Raw genomic sequence first — 27,770 nt, 5'->3', positions numbered from 1 at the left:
ACAGTTGCTGGAATGAGAACTGTAGCATTTGCCCCTTTGTCTTCTATCTTTTCTCTCTTAAGTAACAGCTTCTGTGAGACTGGTAATTGACAGTTACCTTTCCGTGCAGACTGCAGTATATGCTAAGAGGCTAGCTGTGACAAAAGTGGGAAGCGCAGCAAAAGCTTCACTTGAGTGGAATATGAAGCCAGTTTAGACTGAGGGTCTCCTTCGTGCAAGTAATGACCAAAAACATAATGTTTTTATAAATCATGAGGGACTTATAATAGGAGTTATGTTTTTATTGCTATGGACTTTGCATGGGAGAGTAATCAATTCTTTTTAAGAAGTGGTGGGAAGAGAGTTATTTGAGAGGAATATGAAAGATATATAGAGGTTGATAAAGGTCACAGGTCTGACATCCTTGGAAGAGTGGGCTTTGGTCTGAATGCTGTGTCACCCTAAAATTCAGACACTGACTTCCTGACCACCAACAAAGTTTGGAGACTGAACCTGGGAATATGATTAGATCATGAGGATCTGTGTCTTATAAGAGACCTCGGAGAGCCAGCTCAGCCTCCTTTCTATCAGATGGGTCAGGCAGCACCAGTATGTCCATTGGTGGACACGGGCAAGGGATGCCCAGCAGACTCCAGGTTTGTTGGCGCCTTGATCCTGGACCATACATCCTTCAGAACAATGAGAAATAAGTTTCTCTTGTTTCTAAGCTAACAAGTATAGAATTTTTGCAAAGACATCTGGAAAAGATTAAAGTAGGCTGTAGGGAGAGTTGGAATTTGCAATGTGTTTGTGCCCAGTAACACATTATGGCGAGAGTGTTGCTGTCATGGAGCAAATGCCTAGGAATAAGACCAGGGCGATAATGTGAATCTGAACATGTAGGTCGAATTGAGAAGGTTCGTTAACACCATCCCAATATAGCCATTATTAATAAATCATGTTATTTAAATCAAAAAGTGATAGCGGAGGCTGGAGAGATTGCTGGCGGGTTAAGAGCATTGGCTGCTCTTGCACAGGCTCTGGGTTCAGTTCTCAGAACCGACGTGGTGCTCGCAACCATCTGTAACTCCAGCTCCTGGGGATGTGATGCCCTCTTCTGGCTTCAACAGACATTGCATGTATACAGTGAAAAAAAAATATACAGGCAAAGCCGTTTCTTGTTCAAGGTTTTCCAGCTACACTGGCTTTTTTTATAGTTTGCAAGAAAGCAAAGTCCCTTTTTTCCTGGGCTTTTACATGTAGGGTTTATCGGATTGGGGTTATGAATCGCCTTCAAATCTCAGATAAAAGAACAAGTCCTTGCAAGTAACCGTCTTGCCTTTCATTTTTTTCTCTCTTCATTGCCTTCTGTATATTGTCTTGGCCCAACAACGTTTATTAACTCCTGTGTCTCAGTTCACACAGTAGATTGTCCAGCGCACACATACTTTACCTTCCAGATGTTTTTTCAGAGGGATGAATTCAGATAACGGAATTGAATTAGAATCAGTTCTGTTGACCACGTATGCCAGCTACTGGTTTCAGCGTATTTTACATCATTAGTTCGGCATTTTTTAGATTGAGATTCCTGAAGCCCCTTTCAGCACCTACGATTTCTTCTCTCCTGAATGTGTCCTCTCGCCTCCTCCTAGGATTTTAAAGGAAACAACCTGTCGGGTCGCAGCGCGCATGCTCCGCCGGATGTGTGCAAGCGCTGGCGGGTGCACACGCGCAGTCCTCCCAGTGCGCCGGGTCGGTCCACAATGGCGGACGCCGGCGGAGAAGTGGCGGCGGTCCCCGCCTCCGGGCCGGCCGACGGCATCGGTAATGGAGCGGGCGCGACCCCCGCACAGCCCAACCACCCGCTGTCGCGCAAGCTGCACAAGATCCTGGAGACGCGGCTGGACAATGACAAGGTAACCGGAGGGGGCGGGGTCGGGGGCGCCGGGAGGGGCAGGGAGACGTTAGCTGTGCACCGGTGTTTGTGCGCCGCCTCTGCTGTGCTCTTTACACGAACACCTACCCGCACAGCCTCCCCGGCCCTTCTAGAAGAGACCGGGCAGCTCTTCTCCGAGCTGGCTGTCCCTTCTGCAGCGTTGAGTAGCCAGGCATATACGTGGCACACACGCACACTGTAAAGCGTTGGGTAAATACGTAGGTCAAGTGGAAATAAGCGATCAGCAAGAATTTGACTCTTACGTATTTAAAAACAATCCTTAAAATGTTGACTGAAATGTAAAGCTCGGGACTAGATAGGATTGTGACATGCTACAAATTATGGATTGAATAGGATGGCTTGGATAGCAAGCTCGGTGTTTGAAGAAGAAACTACAGAGCACTTCCCAGAACTCAGCCTTAATCCCGCAAAAACAAACCGGAACAGAAACAACGTCGTGGCCGTTGATTTGTGAGGTTCACTGCCGGTCTGATCAGTAACAGCCTTTTGAATCCCGATGAGACGACATTACACCCAATATGAGTGCACAGCAACTCTAAAACTGCAAACCCTGCTGCAAGGATTGATCAGCACAAAGAGCCCATTTCTCCAGCCCTCCAGACTGCCTGACACACAGCAGCGCTCCAAAACTTGAATGAATTGAGCTGTCAAGTTTTGCCTCACCCACCCTATTTATCTTCACTTCTTCAAACATCTCAACAGCTTTTTTGCAGGGAAACCACTTCCACAACCAACAGAATGAATAAAATGCTTCCCAGGAGTTCACTGAATCCAAAACATAGATGTTTGTATTACAGAAGTAAATATTTCTCATTGGCAATAATGTGTCAGTTGTAATGGTTCCTGTTTTAATTAATGAAGGTGTTTGAACCAAGTTACGATGATTTAAAAAATTCACTTTCCAAAATCAGTTTCTTTTGCACCAACCTAATATAAACGTCCATATTTTTATCTCATGAAAGTTGCTGCCATAACTTCCTATACTTTGTTGCTTCAGTTACCTGAATCTCTCAGGATATATACTAATTGCATATAGAATCACTGTCGAAGCAATTCTGCTGTATATTTCCTTGTACATATATGATTATATGTGTATATAAGTATATATAAGTTCCTGTGTTCTGGAAATAAGATTGCTGCTTAGTAATTAGAAAGACAGACACTGTTGGAGTCGTTTACTGGAAATGAGTCCATTAAAAATAATTTCACTGAGCTTTGACCGGGTTATCAGGAACCGTCTAAAAGTCAGCCCTGGTGATTTTCCTCTGTTGTCCCTCGCACAGGAGATGTTGGAAGCTCTCAAAGCACTTTCAGCTTTTTTTGTGGAGAATAGTTTGCGGACTCGGAGAAATTTACGTGGCGATATTGAGCGTAGGAGCCTGGCCATCAATGAGGAATTTGTGAGCATTTTCAAGGAGGTGAAGGAGGTAAGGAACTGCGTTTCGCCTTTATAGGGAGCTATGTGTTTGCTGTTTTGATGTTTTTTAACATTAAATTGCAGTGTTAGCTGATAATGTAATGTGATCAAAGAGAAACCAACATAACTCCATTTTTATTTGAATTATTGTGATTTCTGTATTCTTTACCTCTATTACAAAGTTGTAATGTTTATTTTGAGAAATTATCTTAGGAATTGTAACTTTTTGGTCTGTTTTGTTTTGTTTGTTTGAGAGAAAATTTCTCTGGCTGATCACTCTGTAGATCAGGTTGGCATTGAACCCACAGAGATCCGCCTGCCTCTGCCTCCAAGTGCTGGGAATAAAGTTGTGCAACACCACCACCCAGTTAGGAATTGTAACTTCTTAATAAAAAAAATAACATTTCTCTGAATGGTTTTCCATAGGAAATATTTTCCCATTTTGTGCACTGCTCAGATGATCTTTTCTTCATTGGAGATTGATTAGTATTGAGTTACTTTTGTTATCTCCTAAAGTACATAAGTTTTTTGTTTTGTTTTGTATACAGTGTTCTGCCTGCATGCAAAAGAGGGCACCAGATCTCATTACAGATGTGGGCCACCATGTGGGTGCTGGGAATTGAGCTCAGTACCTCTGGAAGAGCAGTCAGTACCCTTAACCTCTGAGCCATCTCTCCAGCCCTCAGCACTGTGTGTTTTAACTTTGTATAGGCATCTTTGAAAAGTACAGGTTCTTTCCGGCCGTTTTAGCCGGGCGGTGGTGGCGCACGCCTTTAATCCCAGCACTTGGGAGGCAGAGGCAGGCGGATCTCTGTGAGTTCGAGACCAGCCTGGTCTACAAGAGCTAGTTCCAGGACAGGCTCCAAAACCACAGAGAAACCCTGTCTCGAAAATACCAAAAAAAAAAAAGTACAGGTTCATCAGAGTTGTTACCTATACACTCTTTCTATTTTTGGATAAAATTTAAGTTCTCATTTGCTTAGAGAATTCCTGACTATCCTGTGTATGTTGTACATTTACTATTTTGTGCTATGATTTTTTTCTTTTTTCAATTTTAAAAATTTACAGATAAAAATATATATACAATTCTACATATACATATAAATTTGAAGTAAATATAAATTTGAAGTGGTTAGGTCTAGCTAATATATCTATTACCTATGTAGTTATTTTTATGTTGATGTATGCAAAATAATATTCACCATATAAGATATTTTTGATTTTTATATACCCTCTAAAAGAAGTGGGCCAGTTTCTTTACACCTTTATAACAGTAGATATTCTTTTTAATCATTTCCAACTTGAAATATGGATTCTCCTTTCTTTCATTACAGATACTTATTGTACATAATGATGGATTTCATAAAGATCTTTTGTTATGCTTTGACAAAACAATAGCAACTATGGAATTTGGCCTTAAAAAGGGAAATGTCTTTATGTTGTGTACATAGTTGATACTCTTTTTTCCCCTTTCAGGAACTCGAAAGCATTAATGAAGATGTCCAAGCCATGAGCAGCTGTTGTCAGGACATGACAAGCCGGTTACAGGTGTGTCACGGTGGCTGGGTTTCTTTCAGAAATGTCAGGACATCTAGCATGTATGTAGGAAGTCTGTATGTAAGTGTCATAGTTTTAAAAGAGCCCAAATACATAAATGAATGCCCTTGTGTTTTTTTTTTTTTTTTTGTGATGGCTTCTTAATATTAGTTAACTCCAAGAGCCTTTATATTTTGTCTAAGCTGTGAAGAGTTATCTGTAGACTGAGTCTTTAAGATCTCTACTGCCGGAGTCCAGCAGGAACAAGTTCTTTAGGAACTTGTAGCAAATACTTAGAGGAAAACAGCAAATTCTTCAAAAATATAAATTTCTGTACACAAGATTTATCATAGAATAAAAATACAAATTTTCCTCAGGTTCCCTCTAGCTGACGGTTAGGTCTGTACCAGGTAAAATGTCTTCATGTTAGACTACAGAAGGGTAGAAGTTAAGCTTTAAGGGAAACTATGAAGCAGTGCAGGCATTTGGAGACACTGTTGGACGTGGAGACTCAGTTGTAGCAGAGTGTCTAGAGCTGCCACGTTCAACTGTATTCCTAAGAGTCAGTGGCACACTGAACCACGGTTCTTAAAAATATCACTAGAGGTCAGGTGCCGTCATTCTCCGACAGGATGTTTAGGAAGCAGAAAGACAGAATTCCAACTGAGAATACACTTTGCAGGAAGGAGGTAGAGGCCTTAATTGCCTCCAGGTCCAGAGACCTGATCCAGAGAAGCTGGACTCTTCAGTGTACCGTTACAGCACGAAATGACCCGCTCCCTTGAGATGCTTAGTCCAGCTTGTCTTTTAACTGGCTGACTCCCTCTGCTCTGCGTGCTGCTGTCTGTTACAGTGTCCTGTACGGTGTGCACTGGCTGACTGACTCCCTCTGCTCTGACTGTTAGGGGGCACCATACAGTGTGCACTCACTGGAGACTTAGTTTGTTCATAGTTCTGGTTCAGTGTCTCTGCATGACATGGACCCTGTGTCCCTCCCGTCCTTGGCCATTTGTTTTTTTCTTTCATTGCTGTTGCCCTAAATTTTTTATTACATTAATTTGTGTATTATCTTTTGTGTGTATCCGTGGTATATGTGTGTAAGTTGGAGAACAATTTTGTGAGTTGTTTCTCTTCATTTACCATGTAGGTTCTGGAGAGCAAACGCAAGTCTCCAGGCTTGCAACCAGGTCTTTGTCCAGTGCCTGTGTCTTCCAGCTCTGAGACTTCATTCCCGTCACCTGCACTTTTGTGCCCTCTGTAGACCAGTGATTTAATTCATAGCCCCATTTAGAGGTCTCATGGTGTGCAGCTCAGAGGTCCACAACTGAAGCCATGTTCTTGCCCTCAGATTGCTCTCCCAGTACTTTTGCTTTGCTAAGAAACATGCAGATACTATCATCTTCTGTGTTCCAGCATCTTGCACATGTTGAGACCTCTGAGGGAGCACGTCTTGTAAAGACAGCTCATGAGCCTTGAAATATCCATGCCAATTACCTGGGCCTTCTGAGCTCTTTGCCATTTGTCCAGATTCCAAGAAGGGTAATACTAGTTTAATGCAATTATAATATACTGAAGTTCTCTGTATTTATAATTCCAGGCAGCAAAAGAACAGACTCAAGATTTAATAGTAAAAACCACTAAGCTTCAAGCGGAAAGGTAAGTTTTTCTTTATACAGTCACCTCCTTAATTAGTGCAGATTAAATGGAACGTGGTAAATAATGCTAAGTCAAAATAAAATAATGCACAGTGTGATTCAAGGGTCACAGAGGACCCAAGTTTCTAAACTTTATCTAATAATAATTTTAACATAAAAAATCATCGGGAACATTATACCTGGTTCTTAGTTTTTAGAGATTATTTCTGTTTTGGAGTGGAGGTCACTGGTATTTGGAATCAGTTGTAATGATAAGGCATGTGATCAATCAGGATGGCAGGGACACCATTTTAATGAATGAAACCAAGGGGAGACTGATTCTCCTCGTGCCTGATAACTGGTGCAAAAGAGAAGTCGAAAATCAGCTCCGAAGAAGGTTGTAAGTAAAATGGTTAGTTTCTGTTGTTTCAAGGAATTTTATGATGTTTTGTGATTACTTTTAAACCTGTGAAACAAGTATTGGTGCTTTATCTAAAAATTAAAACACATTAGATGACTTTTGGATAATAGGACATACATCTTTTAGCTCTGTGTAGAGCCAAATCCAGGTATTTACTTCAAACACTAATGGAACCCCTTAATTAACTCTACGCAGAGCCACCATGCCCAGCTGTATATCCATCACGTATACAGCTCCAGATCCAGGCTTCACGCACCAGGAGTGTTGAGTTGCTGCTCAGGCAGCTCTGGCAGTGAGTGACTGGCCTTTGGATGGAAACCCCTTCCCGTTCCATGGTCCCTGCAGGCTGCCTTCTAGTAGAGCGTGCCTTCTCCTAATTGCCGGCTACCCCAATTATGTTATGTCCAGATTGAAGAGTATACAGTATTGTTTTTATTGTCAAGCAGAAAGAGTGGTATATTAGGGTTCTCTATACATAGAAAGATTTATTAGAATGACTTACAGACTGTGGTCCAGCTAACCCGACAATGGCTGCCTATGAGTGCAAATTCCAAGAATCCAGAAGTTGTTCAGTCCACGAGACTGATGTCTCAGCTGGTAGATGCTGGGATCCTGAAGAAGTAGACCGTAATATCAGCGAAGGGATGGACTTGCTAGCAAGGAGAGAGCCAGCAGGTAAAGAGAGAGCTTCCTTCTTCTCCATCCTCATATAGGCTGCCAGCAGAAAGTGTGGTCCAGATAAAAAGTCAAAGATCTGGATTAAAGGTGTGTCTTCCCACTTAAAGGTCCAGATTAGAACTGAGTCTTGCAACTTCCAATGATTTAATTAAGAAAAAAAAATCCCTTACAGGTGTGGCCAGTTATTTGGGTTTAGTTGATTTCAGATGTATCCAAGTTGACAACCAAGAATAGCCATCACAAGTGGGCAAGGCCAGAACAGAGACATGACTTTTTTTTTTTTTTTTTTGACTTACAAGCTCTTGACCTCTCATTCTAACATAAATTAATTCTAACGAAAAAATAACATAAATTCTAAAATAAAGACGAACAGAACTAACTTTTGTTTGCTATGTATTTCATGTGAAAGCTTTTAGGATATATCAATGACTAAGAGAAACTGCTGAAATCAAGAGCACATCTCTGTCTTGGAAAACGGCCTTTGTAAGAGGCTGTGTAAGTTAGTAACACAGGTACTATTTGTGAACGTAGTTCTTCCTTTCCAGAATGAGCCATACCTTTCGCTGCGTGCAGACCTGCAGGGCCGAGCAGGATCAGCTGGCTCTGTCGCCGGCATGCCTGAGGAGCTTGGTTATGTGCCTGCTGGTGGTCCTGCAAGGCTTTCAGAGATGTTGAGACTCTTTCACTATGTCAGGGACATCATTCTTTGTTGTACAAAAGCACAATCTATTTCGTTTTTCTTGTTATAGCCAAAGACTAGAAATCAGAGCGCAAGTAGCAGACGCCTTTTTATCCAAGTTCCAGCTGACTTCTGACGAGATGGGTCTTCTCCGAGGCACAAGAGGGGGCCCTGTCACTGAGGTGCGTGTGCTAGCTATTTACAGTGTAGCAATTACAAATGCTACAGAGAAAATGAGATTTTAAAAGCTAATTTTCCCATCTAAATTTGAGGTTAAGGCATATATATTAATTAGTTTTGGGTTTTTGTTTATTTCGAAGTTATTCATGTTTTTTGAAGTCAAAGTACAACCTAACTAAAAAACCAAACAACAACAGAAAACCCTCCATTTCCCTTTTCCCACCTCTGCCCTTTGTGAACTAGTTCTACTTGTTAACTGCTCCTATGCAAACTGTATTTATAGATCTATATTTAAAAGGGTAGATATTCTTTATTCATTCTGGTGTGGTATCACACGCCTTTAATCCCAGCATGCTGGGGACCAAAGCCGGTGAACTCTTGAGTCTGAGGCCAGCCTGATCTACAATGGGTGTTTCTGAAATGGAATACAGGATGTAGCCTGTTACATCACCTCTTTATGTGTAAACAATGCATATCTATGTTTTCTTTATTCCTGATTTGACCGGGATAATAATACATTGCTTACTTCCATAACTTTGTGTTTCTTAAGTTGCAATTTACTCCTCATCTTTTTTTTTATGATTTGCCACACTTTGCAAACTGAATGAAAGAATCATAAAACCTCTCTCCTTTCTCTTTTGTTTTCCTTAAAGATATTCAGTTTGCCCAGAAAGAACTTTCTGTCTCCTAATCCCTAAAGCTCCAGTGTATTCTTCCAGCTGAGTCCTGTCTGTTTAATGCGCATCTTCTATTACCTCCTGGGTGAGGGAGCACAGGTGCCCATGGAGCAGAGACCGCAGCAGTGATTGCAGGGTGGCCCTGCTCCTGAGTATCCAGGCTTGCTCTGCTTAGATGTCTCAGTCCATCTGAGGCTTACAGTCCTCTAACTTGGCTGTGTGCTAGCTGAGGGCAGGGACTTAACTTAGTCTTCACACATTTTCCATTGCCGGTAACTAGCATACTGTTTGTTACACTTTCCATATTCTACAGCTGGAGTGGGATTAAAGGGGAGAAAGGGCATTTGTGAACTGGCTGTGGCTTGTGAGCGGGTATTGAGGAAGCCAGCTTTGACCCTGACAAATTAATAGGCACCAGCCGTGTGTTAATGAAGGGCCACAAGTTCCTCTTGCCAGAGTTAAGAACAACTCCATTTAGCCAGCAGGGACTTTCTTCTAGCTTCAGAGAGACTGGGAACTTCTGACGAAATGCCTGACCATGGGGAAAGGACTTTCTCAGCACCAGACCCTCCATTATAGAATGTTGCAGTTTTTGTATGGCTCAGTTTATCCAAAACTTAAAGCTTAAAGTGAGCAAAGACGAAGCTGGAGAAAGGCTGCTGTGAACCTGAGTAGACCTTAGGGGCTCAGAAATCTTCCTTAGTTATCAAGCAGGTGTCAGCTGCCTAAATTTTCCAGCATCTTGGTGGTGCTTGCGTGGGAGTAGGCAGAGTTACCACGCTATATGTTTCCACGGTGGCTGGGATTTTTTCCAAAGAATTATTTTGTTTTAAGAAGCTGCCATTTTATACATTTTTATCCTTTAGAACCCGTACAAAATTTCCCAAAGGAAAAGGCATAAGGGAACTCCCATAACACATAGTGAGATTCATTAAAAATGAAGGTAAAAGGGTGCTGGAGAATTGCGTCAAAGTCGAAATGCTGCGACTTCGTCAAGCGGCAGTAGTCGCCATGCGGTCCACGCCAGGCGCTGGATTGATGTTGGTCTTAAATGTGAAGAAATACCTATTATGCTTCCTTAACAGTGCAGCTGAAACCTATGTAAGGCTTCACTAGGATGGGCAGAATTTTGTCCCATCTTCGTAGTGATCTTTTATTTCAGAGTAGTGTAGTTTTCCTGAAAACACAGATCTTTTTTAATGACATTTTTAATTTTAAAGGACTTTTTCAAGGCATTAGGAAAAGTGAAACAGATTCATAATGATGTCAAAGTTCTACTGCGAACCAACCAGCAGACGGCAGGGTGAGTAGCTGCTTGGCGAGCCAATCATATTGCTGCTTATATAATGTTAACTTTCAGAGTCGTTCTAGGTTCTTTTTGAAACTATATTCTCTGAAATAGGAATTTAGAGGTGGAAGTTCATACCTTATATATTTGACTGAAAGAAGAGCTGGAATTAACTGATGGAATTAAAATTTGACATTTATCTAATTGTAAAAAAATTTTTAAAAAATCCATAAAATGATAAAATGCTAAGGGCCAAATTATGTAATTAAACATGAATAATTAGATTCTTAGCTACAACTCTTGACTAAAGTTTGCATTGTAATAACCCTTTGATTTTCATTTAAGTTTGGAAATTATGGAACAGATGGCCTTGCTTCAAGAAACGGCTTATGAAAGACTTTACCGGTGGGCTCAAAGTAAGTGGGTTTTTTTTTTTTTAATACTTAATTTCATAAAATTTCAGTTGGCCTTGATTTGGTTTCTTGGAAAGTATTTGTATATATGTGTGGAGAGCATGCATGTGTGTGCAGGGGCTCACGGAGGCTAGAACAGGGTTGGAGCCCCTGGAGCTCCAGTCACAGGTGGCTCTGACCTGCCAGCGTGGGTGCTGGAGACTGAACTGAGCCCTGTGCAAGAGCACCATGTACTTTATCCGCTGAGCCCTCTCTCGGCCTCTAGTGGGTATTTTTTTACAAAGCAGAGCAAACTTGACATGTTCTCACACCGTGCTTATGTTTTATCGGGAGCCTTGCTGAAGACCGGGGTAAGCAAAGAGAGTGCTCCTGCCTTAGAAGAAATAACTGAAGGCAGCATTTGATTGGGCAGCTCTTGCTGCTCGTGTAACTTTAGTGTTACAAATGGTGAATTTACTTTCAGTCCACGGATAATTACTGCAGACTTTGAGGTAGAATGATTAGTATGTCAGTTTGGCCGTCCAGGCGGAAGTCAGGCATGGATCTCACCTTGTCAACATTACAGTATTGGAAGGGCCTGTCACGTAGCTCCTCTCCTTCCTTGTCCATCTGTTGGACTAGATAGGTTTCCTGCATTTGTGAGAGTGAAGTCTTGAGTTTTCCTTGCTCACTAAGGTTCTCACCTGCTTGTTTGTCATGTGATTCGACTTCATCCTTGTCTTCCATCTTTAAAGCCCATGTATCTGGCCAGTTCACTCCCATTTTCATCTGCCCATTTCTTATTTCTGACTTATTAATGGCATCCTCTTCTATTTTAGGGCTACCGGGTTACCTTGAACTTACTTTGGCAGTTTGAAAATATTTCCCAATATCAACGTTTTTCACTTTCAACCCATCATCAATGTTTCTTTTGCCACATAAGATGGTAACATTTACAGCTCTGTGCCCCCTGGAGTGGTCCACACCTGCTGTGATGCAGTGGCTAGCTGTCATGTATTGACAAGCTGCTGTTTTGTTATGACTTTCCACATGTTTGTTTTGTCCTTGCGGCTGGACTCGACTTCCTCAAAGGCATTGCCTCAGTTTTCCTTGTGCTCCCTTAATGTCTAAGTTGGTGTTGGCCAGCTGTGCAGCCTCGGCTCCCAGGAATGGTTACGCCAAGTTAAGAAGCCTCAGTATTTCTCAGGCATCATGTGCTAGGAAATGAATCACAACTTTGAGTCTGAAAGACTGGGAATTTCTACGTCCTCAGTTCTTTGAACATAGTAGGGATTTGCAAGCACTTTAAGCCAGTTAAAACTGAGGCATAAAATAAAATAAAATAAAATAGTGATTGCTTCTGAAGAAAAGAGCTGAAGCGTGAACAGATAGCAGAAGTTATAACGCTGACTATATTCCAGGTGAATGCAGAGCACTGACCCAAGAGTCCTGTGATGTGTCTGCCGTGTTAACTCAGGCCATGGAAGCCCTGCAGGACAGACCTGTCTTATACAAGTAAGACTTACTGCTTTGTCTTTGATTGTTGTCTTGATTGTAGGAGTACCAGATTCATGTTTCTGTGATGCTCAGTGATACTTCACTTCTTTTCCGTGTGTGCTATTGGAGCATCAGGTAGTTAAGGGAAGACCGTGGGGTCCTGCGGTATGACTCTCTCTTCGTTACATGTGCAGGCAAGTGGCTTAGCCAGTTTGCCACCTCATTAACTCCCTTGTAATTGTACATCACTGAAACTCCATAGCAGCACAGCCCTGGGAGAATGCAGCTATATAGATTGTATAATATAGTTACTCTGAGATGAAAAAAGAGTAGACACAGTCTGGTCCATCAATGGGCATTTTTAAGTAAAGGTCCAGGTCTTTGATCTTGTAAGTATGCCATCTAAGATCTTCATATCAATGCTTTGGGTAGGAACCCTATGCCTTTTCATTTCTTGATTTTTAAATTCTGTATCTTAATGTTACTCAGAACAAGAGTCAGTGCATTTTTAAAGCTCTGGAGCAGAATGAAAGCCAGCTGTAAGGACAGCAGGTGTTGATGCTGTGAGAGATGACTTGCTCACAGTCACCTGTCCTAGAGACCCTGGGAGGGTCCCCTTTCATCAGAGTTTGAAGTATTTCTCATGGTTACGTCACAGAACGCGAATGCTGTGCCGGCTGTGTAAAACGACAGCATTGCTCTTTGCTAACTTACAAGTACATGTTATAGAGTAGGTCCTCCCCTGAGTGCTGGTGATGAAAACATCAATTGACCGCTTCTCCCAGGTTCCTATAACTTCAGAATGTCATATAAACAAATGGATTATAATAGGATGTGTCTTTGGTAGTCTGGTCTGAATGCTGAGTTCCAGGTCCCGTGATAGGAGAGGAGGATGACTTTCAGGGTGCCTTTCCTAAGGGAAATGGTATACAGTGAGTCTCAGGTTAAAAGGGTGTTTTCTGGGAGGGGGCAGAATATTCTTCTTTGAGGGAAGGTGTGAACTGGCCGTGTGTTAGTGTGTAACTATGACAAACTGGGGCTGACTATTGATCAGCGGCTTTACAGTCCCATCGACCTGATGCTATTGGCAATGATTGTCAGAGACCTGTAGTCCTCAGACGTGTGCTTGGTTTTAAGCAAGGTTTGCTTTGGCTAAAGATTTATCCTTGTTCAGAAGTTGATCTATTTTGGACACTACCCGCATTCAGTTCCTCGTAGACCTTGTTTCAGAGCAAGTGTTTTCAGAGGGGGAGAATTATTTTCACAGTTTGCTAAATTTGGCTATCTGTCTGGCTTATTTTGCTTACAGTGACATCTTCAGTTCCACCCATTTTGCTGCAAAGGGAAAGGTGCATAGTTCTTCGTGGTTATTAACACTCTGTGCTACATACGAACCAAATTTTTAATGCATTCATCTGTTGTGGGCACCTAGACTGATTTATGTCTTAGAGGTCAATATTGGGTGTCTTCTTGCTCACTTTATTGTCATTATTGCTATTATTAATGTTGGTTTGTGAGCCCGGGTCCCTCACACATTTAGCACGACCAGCTGGCCAGTGAGCAGCAGGGTCCTCTGTTTCTGCTTCCTCAGAGCCATGATGTCAGGTGTGCATCGTCATGCCTGGCTTTTTACATGAGTGCTGGAGACCTAAACCTTATCCTCATGGTTGTTTGGCAGGTCCTCTAGAACCCCAAGTACTGAGCTTTTCGAGTGGATTCTTGAGTCAGGTATCTCGAGCATGCCCTTGAGCTCCGTGAGCGTTAGTTTCCTAGGTAGAATGAGGATATAACAGAGCCTGCTGTACGAGGCTGTGGAGAGCCTCATTCCATTAGACATCACATAATGTTATATATTTCCAGAGGGGAGGCAGGCATCTGCTACGACCTAAGCAGGGCTCTGTGAAGCCAACAGGACAGCAGAGGGAAGCTCGGAGGCCCAGTGAAAGGAGCAGAGACTGAGAGGGCGAGCACAGGGGAGGGATAGCCGAGGGATAGCGGCTGCAGGCTGTCGGGGGTATTTGGAGGGCGGGTATTCAGCAGGCTGTGGTGACAGCCAGAAAGAAAAATCTTCTAGTCCTTATGTGATCATCTTCCTTGGTGTCTGTCAGGTTGTGGGGTGCTTCCTATAGCCAGCAGGTGGCAGTGTCTGAACTTCATGTCAGCAGTGTGTAGGTATCACAAACAAGACAAAGTCGATTGAAGTCCTTGAGAAAGCTGCCTAGCTCGTGTTTCTTAGTAGTTATAACTGGAATTCTAATGTGTTACATTAATAAACGACTGTACCTATTATTTCTCATTGTCAACTCAACACAACCTGGGACCACCTGGAAAGAGAGCCCCAGAGAGGAATTATCTGCATCAGGCTGGCTGAGGCCCTGCCAAGGTGGGGTGGGATTATTGACTGAGTGGGAAGACCACATGGATGCACCGTTGCGCAGTCTGGGTGTGAACTGTGTAAGAGGGAAGAAGCTTGCTGGGTTGAAGCAGCCAACGAGGCAGCAAGTGTGCAGCAGGGTGCATCTTTGTGCTGGGCTGTGGACGTGCTTCCAGTCCTGCTGTGACTTCCCAAAAGTGATGGGCTGTGAGCTAAAATCAACTTTCTCTTCAAATTTGCTGTCGGTCAGTCTGTTTTTATCCCAGCAACAGAAATGAAACTAGAACAAATAATTCTTTTATTTTATTTTTATTTTTTAAATATTTATTTGCTTATTTATTTATTTATTTATTTATTATGTATACAATATTCTGCCTGTGTGTATGCCTATAGGCCAGAAGAGGGCACAAGACCTTATTATAGATGGTTGTGAGCCACCATGTAGTTGCTGGGAATTGAACTCAGGACCTTTGGAAGACAAGGCAATGCTCTTAACCACTGAGCCATCTCTCCAGCCCCAGATAATTCTTTTAAATCTGAGTATAAATGGAAGTTTTTAAAACAAATTGCTGATTCTTCACCATTAGTAAGCCCAAAGAGTACAAGTTACTTTAGGGATATGGCAACAAACCCATACATTTTTTTTTATGAATTTGTATTTCATTCAAAAAAGGAGATTCTATAATATTCTTTTGTTTGTTTGTTTTTCAAGATAGGGTTTCTCTGTAGCTTTGGGGCCTGTCTTGGAACTAGCTCTTGTAGACCAGGCTGGTCTTGAACTCACAGAGATCCGCCTGCCTCTGCCTCCCAAGTGTTGGGATTAAAGGTGTGTGCCACCACCACCCGGCTCATAGTATTCTTTTAATTTGCCTTTTAGAATATGTATGTATTTTGAATATTTACTCTTATAAAATCTACATTTTGAAATTTTGACTTTTGTTGGGAAAGTCTTTAGTTTTCTATGTCTCTGAGACAGATGTTCCATGTCTGACTACTTCGCATTGTTTTTCTTAAGTTATATTTTTCCTGTGGGATGATTTAACATTAAGTGAGACTTCATGTTATTATACAAGTTAAATCCCAGTGTTTACCAAGCCTTTAGAACACCAAGTAGACTCACTTGTCTCTGGAATCATGGCCTCAGTCCTAGAAACAGTTGTTACCTTACTATATATGGGGCCTAGAAAAGGAAGATTGAATTTTTCTGCTTAAAAAGATGAAGGTTTGGGGGTGTTGTTAGAATAAGTGTCAGTCATTGGCTCATCCAGGAGGTTTTAGTTGGCAAAATTGCCAGAAAGATTTATCTAGGTTAAACGTGTGGTTAAAGAACACACGGAAGAAAATAAACACAAACCGTTTGATTCTACATTGTCCTAAAGTATAGAAAGTAAGTGTGAGCATCTGTGCAGCGTAGCAAAGCTTTGCCTGATGCCTGCATTTCCCCCTCCCTCTGCTACACTGCATCTGCAGAGATGTCAAAACTAGAGTGAGCAGTCCTCAGAAGAGGGCCATGCCCTAGGAACTGTAGCTGTCTATCCTCACTCCTTCCCTTACAGTAGGAAGCAGTATAAATAATAACATCCAGCAATGTTCCTGTGTTTAACAGAACACGGACTTTTCATTCTGTCTACAGCAGAATAGAGAAACCAGTATAGCCTGAGAAAATAATTCTCCTGGACGTCTTGGGGAAACTTGTAAATTCTGTTTGTTAGTTATTGAATCCATTTTTAATATTTAGGCTGGTAGAATATTGTTTGGGGATTTTAAAATTGGTGGTATGGAATCTGCTGACTTTACATTTTTATTTTTTTGCTGTGTGCTTTAAAATTATAACTTTTAATTGGAGAGTATAAAGAATGAAAGGATGACAGTTATATTAGGAAACAGGCTGATTCCAGCCGCCCACAGATTCATCCCAGATTGCCTTGTGCTCTAGTTCATGGCTTTCTTTCTCTGTTAGTCCCTCCATTTTCAGCAAGAATGGCTGACTTCTGATATAAAAGATATTTACTGTCTATAGATAGCCAGTTAATAAATGTAATATGTCTCATTGGAGTCAAAATAAGCTTTTAAAAATGAGTAGCAATTTTGGGTCAGTATTTGGTGCTAATTTATAATAACTTAAGGAGAAATTTGTAATATGAGAAGAAATTCTTGGTATTTGGGCTATAGAATCCTAACCAGCTTCTGAGAAGTGTGGCTTCCTGTGAACTTTGGAGCATCATGTTTTAGCTGCCGTGCATCCAAGCCGGCTGTTCCTATTGCTGCTGCATCTCCTGCTACCTAGTCCCAAGCATTCTTTGTTTGAAGGAGCAGAGCTGGTACCTATTGATTGAATTTCAGCGCGCTCAACTGACTGTCACTCTTCGTTCCCAGGTAGTCCTGCTTGAGGAGCGTGCGCCTGCTGAAGCTTTCCTGTCCTACTGATCTTAGGCATGGAGTGAGGAGTCTGTTAGGGGACGGAGCTACTTCTCATCTCATGATGTGTTCCCTCTAGGTATACCTTGGATGAGTTCGGAACGGCCAGGCGAAGCACTGTTGTTCGTGGGTTTATTGATGCTCTCACAAGAGGAGGGCCAGGAGGTACACCTAGACCCATTGAGATGCACTCCCACGACCCTCTGAGGTATAGTAACCAACACTAGTAGAGGATTTGACACTCTTCCCTGGGGACATCTGCACTAACAGGTGGTTTTCTGCAGGTATGTGGGGGATATGCTGGCATGGCTCCATCAAGCTACTGCCTCTGAGAAGGAACATCTGGAAGCTCTCTTAAAGCAAGTAACTGCACAGGGTGAGTGTACTAACAGTTACTGCTAATGCTTAATAGAGAAAATGGGTGTGGCTCCTGTGTTTCCATTGCCATCTTCACTAAGATAAACACTTCACACTTAGATGGCACATAAGCTTCCTGCTGTCCTTACACGCACACACACACACACACACACACACACACACACACACACACATGCTGTACTTCTATTTAATAGACTTCTGTGCTGTTGTCTGTTGCTTAGGATCTGCTTACCTTCTGCTACACTGCTGCTTTCTTTTAAGACATGGCTGGAATGCCCAGCATACGTTAGCTCACACCGTCAGCCTCACACTTAGAGGTGGGAATACAGTGCACAGGCTGAGTGTTCCTTATATTACTGATATCACTGAGCTGGAATGGCTTGTTTCTGCCACCCAGAATCTTCATTCTCAGGGCACTTTGCTTTGTTTTGCTTTTTTTTTTTTTTTTTAATATAATTACCATAGGTGCTTAAAATGTTAGTTTGGGTTTTAAGTGAGAATAACAGCTATATTCTAGAGGTGCTGATGTCTGTAAAACTTCTAATTTTCTTAGTTGTAGCTTTCTTAAGAGGTATGTTAGCTACTTTTTTGGGTTCTGTGATGAAATTCCCGTCAAAAGCAATATACTGTGGGAAAGAACTCCACTGAGGCAGGAAAGGCATGGGAGGTGGTTGGTCATAGCGGTGCAGTCAGGAAGCAGAGAGAGATGATGCTGGTGTGTCTCGGGCACTCTTGTTCTTCTTCCCATTTGAATCAGTTTGGACCCAGTCCACATTTAGGGTGAATCTTCTGCCTAAATTAAACCACTCTAGAAAATGCCTTCACAAAAATACCCAGATACTTGTGTCTTGGTTGATTCTAAAATCTAGTCAGATTGATGAGATCAAGCATTACAGGAGACTTATTTTAGAGCTTAGGGTTTAGTGTGTAAGGTAAGGGTGTTCTGATTTTGATAGGAGGTAGAAATACTGTTTGTGGTATCACCCGACTGGGTGGTGCAGTGGTTTGTGGGAGAAGCCACGTACAGTTTGGTGGTGGCACTGTGTCGCAGGCTCAGCTGTTCAGTATTGAGACTTGATGAAGCATATGTCTTAGATTGGGAAGAAGTTTGCATTTTTTGTTATGTAAGGCACAGTCTGACATGGTCTTCTGTGTATCCCAACTGGCCTCAAACTGGCTTTCCTGTCTCAACCTTCTAAGTGCTCAAATTATAGGCATGAATAAAATTGTACTCATTTTTTTTGATCCTTTGTTACTATTCTTACACAGTTTTAAAAGAATGCATTTCCAGACTGAACACAGTGGTGCACACCTTAATCCCAGCACCCAGGAAGCAGAAACTGGCAGATCTCTGTGAGTTTGAGGCTAGCCTGGTCTATACATAGTGAGCTCTAGGCCAGCCAGGGCTACATAGTAAGGTCCTACCCCCTCCCCAGAGTGGGAGTGGGGGGTGGAAGAAGGGATGTGTTTCCTTGAAGGTGCCTTTAGAACAGTTTATATAAGAGACTGTTTAGAAGTTTGAAGATAGATTATTGTTGGGTTAAATTCTGAACCTGAAAATGAAAATGGTTACCTGTCTGCCTCACCTTATAAATGCCTGGTGCTCGGTAATGATCAGCGCACAGCAATGTCATCTCTCCTGGGGTGGTGTGGTCAGTTTTCAGCCTTCTGCTCCCTTGTATGTTAGCCACTCCGTGCTCAGGTGAGGATCTGCAGACCCCTCCTGCTGTCCTTCCCCGCCTCTTCCAGCTCACAGGGCTCCAGTCGGGTTCTTCCACAAGGGTACTGTAGTTGGTTTGATGATGATGATGATGATGATGATGATGATGATGATGATGATGATTATCATCATCTCTTTGGGGGCCCACCACCCAGCTCTCAAATAAATCACCAAAGTCTTGTTCCTTCTTATGAATGCCCAGCCTTAGCTTGGCTTGTTTCTAGCCAACTTTTCTTAAATTATCCCATTTACCCATTTGTCTCTGGGCTTTCATCTTTCTCTATTCTAAATACTCTTCCTACTCCATGGTTTGCTGTGTAGCTGGGTGGCTGGCCCCTGGAGTCCTCTCTCTTTTTTTTCTCATTTCTCAAGCTCCTCCTATTGATTCTCTCTGTCTGCCAGCCCTGCCTTTCTTTTCTCCTGCCTTACTATTGGCCATTCAGCTCTTTATTAGACCAACCAGGTATTTTAGGCAGGCAAAGTAACACAGTTTCACAGAGTTAAACAAATGCAACATGAAAGAATGCAACACATCTTTGCATCATTAAGTAGATATTCCCCAGAGTAAACAAATGTAACACCTCTTAAAATAATATTCTACAACAGGGTTCATTTTGTTAATCAACATTCATACAAATTATCAGCATTTTGTAGATACATACTGGGTACTAGCACCATTAAAAACATGTCAAAAATTATACTTAACAAAATGTTGCTGTTTATTTTAAATGCTATTCATGACATTTAATTAATTATTTTTGATTAATAGTTCTTAAAACGTATAAGAGTCAAGTATAACTTGGGAGGAAATAATTATGTTGTGCTTAATTTTAGGCGTTGAAGAAAATATTCAAGAAGTTGTTGGACATATCACCGAGGGTGTGTGTCGGCCTCTGAAGGTATCTGACCAAAGTATTGACCTATTCTTAGGAGTTTAGATAAATTGATAAGTAACAGCTTGAAATTGAGCTACAATTTTGTCAAATTAATACATCATCTAGGCTGATAAAATACACTTAAACTGAAACCGTTGCCTGCTCTCTACAATGGGAAGAGCTGTAGTTTGCATTTATGAACTGACTTTATAGTTTATATTTCCTGTGCCACTGGTAAGCAAGCAAGGAAAAGCATTAAACTGAACAACAGCGAATGAGTGCATTTAATGTATTACCTCGAGCACAGTGCCTTCTTCCGTTTATCATACTAATAAATAATGTTTACTCAAATATGGACATATTTACCTGTTGCCACCCAGTCAGCAGGTTCAGAACTCATTCTGCTCCTGTCCCAGGCCTTAACTTTTCTGGGCTGCAGTATGCTCCCATGGGCCCTGCTTGGGCGCCTCCTGTGCACAGTGCCGAGGGCAGAGTGAGGCAGATGGGTTCCCAGGGCTGCTCCTGCCGCAGGCTCCTCTCCATTATGGGGTCACAGAGCTCTTGGAAGTGCCTGACTTCCCTCTACTATGTAGACATTACTTTTTACTATTTATTCTTATTATAAACTGAACTTCTTTTTATTATTACTTTAAAATTTTCTTTGGTGTTTTGATCCAGGAAAAAAAACCTCAGATGACCTACCTTTTGACAGTGCGATATGTTTATAAATTCAAATCTCACCATAACTTGATAATAAGTACTTGAAATTATTTTATGTCTTTCACCAAATGAAATACGTCCTACAGTGTGATGTTTAGACATTCATAATCATACACATTTTACTTGTTTTGTATACTGCTGGTTGTTAAAAAGATTAAGAGAGAGAGTGAAATTAAGCTCTTACCAAGTGTGGTGGTGCACACCTATAATACCAGCACTCTAGGAGGCTATGGAGGAGACTGAGTTTGAGACCAACCTGGATAACATATAAGTTTGAGGCCAGTCTGCACAGCACAGAAACACCCGGTGTCAATACCACCACCCCAAAATTTTATTTTCCTCCAACATTCCTTAATAGCCAAAACATCTATTATGTTATTAGGAGACATTAACTGAATGAATTTTACATCAGTGAGGTAAGGCAAGTAGGTCACTAAGAAAAATATTTATTAAGATGAAAGTTGTGTTGGTTGGGGCTTCTATTGCTGTCATAAAGCAGCATGATCATTAGCAACTTGGGGAAAATGCTTTATTTTATTCAGATTTTCACATCCCAGTCCATCACTGTGAAGTCAGGGCAGGATCCTAGCAGCAGGAGTTGAGGCAGAGGCAGAGGTCGGTACTGTGTGCTGGCTTGCTCTCTCTGTCTTTCTATTTACAGTTAACGTCCTTTACAGTTTCATGATTGTGTTAACATTCAAAAAACACCATTTTTAGTGATGTAATACGTAATTATAATCGTGGGGTCAGCCAGTGAGCTCCAGGTTCAGTGAAAGACCTTGTTCAAAAGACAAGGTTGAGAGTGATAAAGGAAAACACCTTGTGTAGATTGCATGCAATAGTATTCACACCTGTGTGCAACATGCACATGTGTGTGCACGTATCCACACACCAAAAAAGGTGTTCATACAGAAATTGATGATTTTTCAATGCAAATGTCATTCCTTGTCTTATCGCCTCACGCCAAAGAGGAGTTACTTTCATAAACATGCAAGTGTGAAGATAAATTCATTCCCATAAATAGCGAGAGGCCTTTGAAAATGTTACACATACAATATACACGTATTTGCTTACAGAGTCTATATCCCGGGAGCAAAGAACAGAGAAACGTCAACCTTGAAAGGGCTTATTGGATATGTGTGCACTGTTGTACCAGATGCTGCAGAGATTGGAGCGTGTAAGAAACAATGTCTGCTTAGAAAGCAGGAAGATAACCATAGGAGTAGCAGCGTAAGGACAGACAGACAAAGTAGATGGTGTGAGCATCATCAGTAACGAGGGATGCTGACCAAGGAGAGCAGTGGGTGGGAGGAGTTAATTAGAAGATTCCTGGAAGAGTAAGTTCATCTTCATACCGGTAGCCTTACAGCTGGACGGATTTGTTGATAGTCACTTATGACTTTACTCTCTGCTAATAGGAACAAACGTGTAATGCAGACAGAATTCTTTCTCTCGTTGTTATGAGTGCTGCTGGCTAAGCATCTGTTCAGTAACGCTGCACTGCTTTTGCAGTTTAGTCTTAACCAGGTCTACTTACACAGTGGTGCTCAGCCTCACAGTGGCCCTGCTCTCGTTTCCAGTATCACCTGCTTTGAGCCAAATGTTGTGGATAGTCACTTTTAAGAATTTGTATTAAAATGTTTATCATATGTTATAATTTAATATACAGAATTTCTTTAGAAAGCATTTTGGGATTACTGCAATAATGAAATTGTTTCAAGTATTTTTATGTTGTTTATACCTCATTATTAATGAAGAAAAGGTATACTTTTAAGAAATAAATGTTCGGGGTTGTTTTCTTCTTGTTTTCATAGGTTCGAATAGAACAAGTAATACTTGCTGAACCTGGGGCAGTTTTATTATATAAAATTTCCAATCTCCTCAAGTTTTACCACCATACAATCAGGTAATTGAATAGTTAATGTGTTTGTGTCCCCTGGAGTGTTTCTCTGTATTCAGGGCACACTTCTGTTTCCTCTGTGTGTATCGTGTAAGATCATGCATGCTCAGTGTTCCTGTATGCCTCGGGGGCTGTCATTCTCCCCTTCCTGCTCGTGAATCACACACACACACACAGAGCGGGGGGAGGCATACACACATAGATGACACAGACATAGACACACATACAGAGCCACACACATACACAGAGAGGCATACAATATACATAACAAAATATGTCTACAAAGTAAGCCTTGCTGCTTTAGTAAATGAGATCCACGACAGCTAGAGCCATTGCTCTAGGAAGAATAGGACATAATGGTGAACGCTGTCATCTGGGTATCAGTATCCTCAATTCTTTGTTAGCATTTAGTTTTGCATGAATGACAACGTAGGCATAGCTTCATCTTCTCTCCAGAAAAGTAAGTTTATTGAATTGGAAATCTTGTGTTTTACCTAAATATATTATAATTGAAATCCTTTTTAATGTATCAATGAGGAAAATAAGTGTACATACTTATCTCCTTGCAAAACAGGAGAAATCTCTTTAGATGGTGCTAATAACCATCTATTTAATAGAAAATTGAATATTACCAGATATGCTAATATAATTATTTCAAAATAGTATAGTTTTATAATTAGTCTTAAATATAATGCTACTTAAGCAGCTGTATAAAGTTGAATAACTCTAGTTTGTAGATATATTTTTGATAGGTTATGCTAGTTTTAATGAAAAGAACTCAGTATTATGCAATCTAATTATCAAATCAGTATGAGTTGTTGATTCTTAAAATTAAAACCAGACTTTGCTGTGTAATCAGGATGCATGTCTGTTGTGCTGAGAAACAAGTGTTGGCATGTCACAGATGTCAGTTCTGACTCACAGCCTTGCTAGAATATGTTAGGAAATATTGGCAGCATGGTACAAGTAAACTAAACCTTAACCAGAATGCTTGGGGCCAGGATTGTGGAGTAGTTATAAAAGCCTTTAACAGTCCAACACCACTCATCTAAATACCCAAAGCTTTCTAAACAGTGACGTACGGTTTCGTATTTCAGATCCCGGTACTATGGCTGCTCAAACTTGAGTTTGCTTCTTTCCCTTTTTAATTTCCTTACTCAAATGAAAAGGAAACTGACATTTTTATATGAAACTGGAGTGATTGGTGTGTAGATCTCTCTCTCTCTCTCTCACACACACACACACACACACACACACACACTCGTATAAATCTGTTGTTGCTAGCTCTCACTGTTGTAGCCCAGGTCAGACAGTCTACTTGTTGAAATAGGAAGCGGCGGCGGGGCTGCGTCCCCAACACCCCGGCTGCTTGGCTAGCTCATGCCCGAAATAACAACACACAAACTGTATTCATTTAAAGAACTGCTTGGCCCATGAACTCTAGCCCTTACAGGCTAATTCTCGCACCTGGACTAGCCCATTTCTAATGATGTGTGTAAGCACCCCAAGGTGCGCTTACCGGGAAGATTCTAGCCTATGTCCATCCTGGTGTCTCTGCTCCAGAGCAGAGCTGTCGAGTCTCCGGGAGCAGAGCAGAGTCTGACCTCACTTCCTCTTCCGCCCAGAATTCTATTCTGTTTTCTCCTCCCATCTATGTTCTAAGCTATGAGGCCAAGCAGTTGGTTTATTACTTAACCAATGAAATCAACAGATTGATATGACACTCCCACATCATCTACTAGTACCCCCCTCCCCTCGCCCATGGTGTATGTGCATGCATGTGACATATACCCATCCTGCTTGTGGAGCCCATGTCAGGGGACTTCTCTCACTGTCTGCCTTATTCCCTTGAGGGCCTGCAGCTTGCCTTTTAGACTGGTCATGGGGCTCCTGGGGCCCCTGGTGCCGGGGTTTCAGGCACATGCAGCCAGCATGGCTTTATGTGTGTGCTAGGGATCACACTCAGCCCCTCTAGCTAGAAAACAGCAGTCTTACTCATTGTGCGTTTCCCCAGCCTCCACATCTCGATCTCTTTTTAAAGCGCCTTTCTCAGTGGGCTGAATTGTGTTAGCTTCTGTTTTCCTATCTGAAATGTAATGTTCTTTGTTTAGTGGCATCGTTGGAAATAGTGCAGCTACTCTACTGACGACAATTGAAGAAATGCACTTGCTAAGCAAAAAAATATTCTTCAATAGCTTGAGTCTGCATGCAAGTAAACTAATGGACAAGGTGGGTATGCTCAGCTTCCCTGAGCTGCAGCCATAATGGACTTCTTTCATGTTCTGACTTTAGTGACTTTTCCCCCTTCAAACTCATGTTGGGGAAGCTTAGTGTACCTCAGGTCATAGTTATCTCTCTGGATTAGCATAACTGTATCCTAATTGGAGAAATATCTCAAGGTGAGTTTCACTACCTCGTTTTCTAAATGTTTCGATTTTAAACATTTCAATGCAGCGTGTTCCGTTCCAAATATGTGTAACTAAGACGAGCTTAGTCCTCTGTTTAAGTGAGAGCCACTGTGACACTATGAAACCTGGAGCTCTTACAAGATGTCTTTTCTAGACGGTTTCATAGTTTCATCTCCCAGTGGCACAGCTTTATCTTCTGTGTCACACCCATGAACATTTATGAGCGTGAGTAGAGAAGCTCCATGTAATATAAGCAAACAGCTAAACCCGAGGGACCTATCTGCTCTAGCGTTGTATGTTGAGCAGAATTCTGCAGCAGGAACGATTGTTCTTTGTCAGCTTCAGACTTGTCTTGCTGGATGTGTCTATGGACATAGCTGCTGTGTGGTCTCATCACATGTTGATCCTTTTACTGTCAGAAGATGGCCTTTATGTCTGGTGATGCTTTTGTCTTACTGGTATTTTGTCTTGTGTTAGTGTGACTATACTAGCTCTCGTTTGGCTATTTGCAAATATGTCTTTTTATGTTCTTTTCCTTTGAACTTGTTAAAAGATAACATGCAGTTTGAGTATGGTTTTTAAAAAATAATTCTCCCTCAAGTCTTTGCCTTTCAATTAGTATGTGTAACCCATTTACATCCAGATGACTTCCTGAGAGTAGAGTTTGTTTCTTTTCCTCTGTTTTCTGTGTGTTGAGTCTTCATCCCTGTCTCTCCATTCTGTCCTTTCCTTCCCGCTCCTCTACAGCTCTCCTCTTTCTCGTGCTGGTATTATCGCATGCAGTTTGTCTTCATGAAGTTATCCTTTCATTCACAAAGAGGAAAAGAAAATATAAACAAAATTACTAAAAAAATATTTTTGTCTTGATAGTATCATGTTCTCCTGCATTCTGAAGACTACCTCTCCCAGAAATACAATTGTTGGCTGCCATTTTACTTCTTCCAACCCTTTAAGTATGCATTATTTAGTGCATTCTGGTGATACATGGCTGTTAATCTTAGTGAGTTACAGAAGGTTGCGAGCTACCATGTGGGCACTGGGAGTTGAATCTAGGTGCTGAGGAAAGAATGGCCTGTGGTCCTCACCACTGAGCCATCTCCTGAGCCCCTCTCTTTTGAATTATGCTCTGTCTCCATGGAGACCACTGCAGATTTATGTTGGAATTCAGTCAGCTATTTCGCCATTGAGATGAGTGTTCAGCAGATTTGGGGGGTCATCTGCCATTGTTTCTTCAGGCACTTCCTGTTCCTTGTTCTCTGTTTCTTTTGGATTAAGCTGAGGTTGGTCCCATGGGTGTTGAAATAGGAGCGGCAGGGCTGCGTCCCCGGCACCCGGCCACCCGCATGGCTAGCTTATGCCCGAAATAATTACACGGAAACTGTATTCTTTCAAACACTGCCTGGCCCGGCTAGGTCCAGCTTCTTATTGGCTAGCTCTTACATATTGTTCTAACCCATTTCTAATATTCTTTGTAGCCCATTAGCTGGCTTACCAGTGAGTATCTTAACCTGCGTCTGTCTGGAGCAGGAGAATCATGGCGACTCCTTCACTAAGCTTCTTTTTCCCAGAATTCTCTTCTGTCTACTCCGCCTACCTAATTTTCTGTCCTATGAGGGCCGAGGCAGTTTCTTTATTAATAAGAAATCACTCCCACATCACATGGGGCTCTGTTCATTTTTGTTTCACTCCCTTTCTTTCTGCCCGTCTTCAAGTTCAGTGGCCACTTTCTGTCCTGCTCACATCTGTTGGTGAACGCTGTAGTAAAGTTGTCTTCCGGTTACTGTGTTCACCTGTAGTGCTTTGGTAGTCAGTTGTGTCTGTTGTGCCGTTGTTTCCGTTCTTCCCTTTGGCTGTCATAGCCCACATTTTCTTTTCTGCTTACACGTCTCATAACTTCTTGTTAATACTACTTTCAGAAAAGAAAATATTTTCACGGTCACTCTGCCATTCCTACTAATGTCAATTATTCATCAGCTTTATGTACGAAAAGTTTTAAATAAATCCTGACATTTAAAAGTTTCCTCTTTTTCTGTCTGACACAAGGCTATAGTGTCTTATAAAGACTTCTAATTGCCAAATTTTGTTTTATTTACAATACGTATCCGTTAAAGTTAAAAGTACTCTGATGCCCTTCTGAAGTTTTCTAGGCAGAATCTCAAACTTGTATAAGTTCTTTTTTGTATTAAAAAGAAGTAATAGTAAAAAGGAAGTTCCCAGGGGCCCTCTGGTGGTCCTTCTAAGCAGCAGTGACATTAGGCCTGGCTTCCCTTCCCAGGGTAACTCAGGCTCAAGTCAACAGCTGATACAGGATCCTACCTAGTCCTTTAGAGTCCCTCTGATGCTCTGAGGATATAGCCGTGAGAAGATTAAACCTATCTCTCAAAATTTTAGTGGTACTTATTTTCTGTGAACCACTTTTCAAAGTGCATAGCTTATGGGTTAATCTGGAATTCTCCGGGGGCCCTTGATGGAGAAGGGAGTCAAGAGCCCCTTCCTAGACACCGAGCCATAAGAGCAGATGATGATTCTCAGAGATACAGCAGTTCTCAGTGATACTGCTGCTTGGGGATTTTTTTATTCTTATAATTTGGGCTAAAAACAAAATAAAGCCAGGTTATGTTTGGTATAAAACTAATGTAATT

The 27,770-nt window shown here is 41.7% G+C and overlaps 1 protein-coding gene across 1 annotated transcript in view; it reads left to right on the top strand.

Moving 5' to 3' along the window:
- The first annotated feature begins 1,708 nt into the window (after window positions 1-1,708).
- Window positions 1,709-27,770, top strand: part of Cog6 (component of oligomeric golgi complex 6) — a 42,306-nt gene continuing 16,244 nt past the window's right edge. Inside the window, exons 1-13 of the mRNA XM_050138430.1 lie at window positions 1,709-1,895; window positions 3,220-3,363; window positions 4,830-4,901; window positions 6,487-6,545; window positions 8,372-8,483; window positions 10,379-10,461; window positions 10,792-10,862; window positions 12,260-12,353; window positions 17,207-17,335; window positions 17,412-17,503; window positions 20,060-20,124; window positions 22,635-22,726; window positions 24,832-24,949. Coding sequence (XP_049994387.1) covers window positions 1,743-1,895; window positions 3,220-3,363; window positions 4,830-4,901; window positions 6,487-6,545; window positions 8,372-8,483; window positions 10,379-10,461; window positions 10,792-10,862; window positions 12,260-12,353; window positions 17,207-17,335; window positions 17,412-17,503; window positions 20,060-20,124; window positions 22,635-22,726; window positions 24,832-24,949 — 1,284 coding nt within the window. The 5' untranslated portion in view covers window positions 1,709-1,742. The remainder of the gene's footprint in view (window positions 1,896-3,219; window positions 3,364-4,829; window positions 4,902-6,486; window positions 6,546-8,371; window positions 8,484-10,378; window positions 10,462-10,791; window positions 10,863-12,259; window positions 12,354-17,206; window positions 17,336-17,411; window positions 17,504-20,059; window positions 20,125-22,634; window positions 22,727-24,831; window positions 24,950-27,770) is intronic.

The sequence above is a fragment of the Alexandromys fortis genome, unplaced genomic scaffold (assembly GCF_014885135.2).
Source record: "Alexandromys fortis isolate MF-2015 unplaced genomic scaffold, M_Fortis_MF-2015_v1.1 scaffold_15, whole genome shotgun sequence".
Classification (NCBI taxonomy): domain Eukaryota; kingdom Metazoa; phylum Chordata; class Mammalia; order Rodentia; family Cricetidae; genus Alexandromys; species Alexandromys fortis.
The sequence above is the reverse complement of the archived record's forward strand: the minus strand, read 5'-3'. Positions and strand labels throughout refer to the sequence as shown.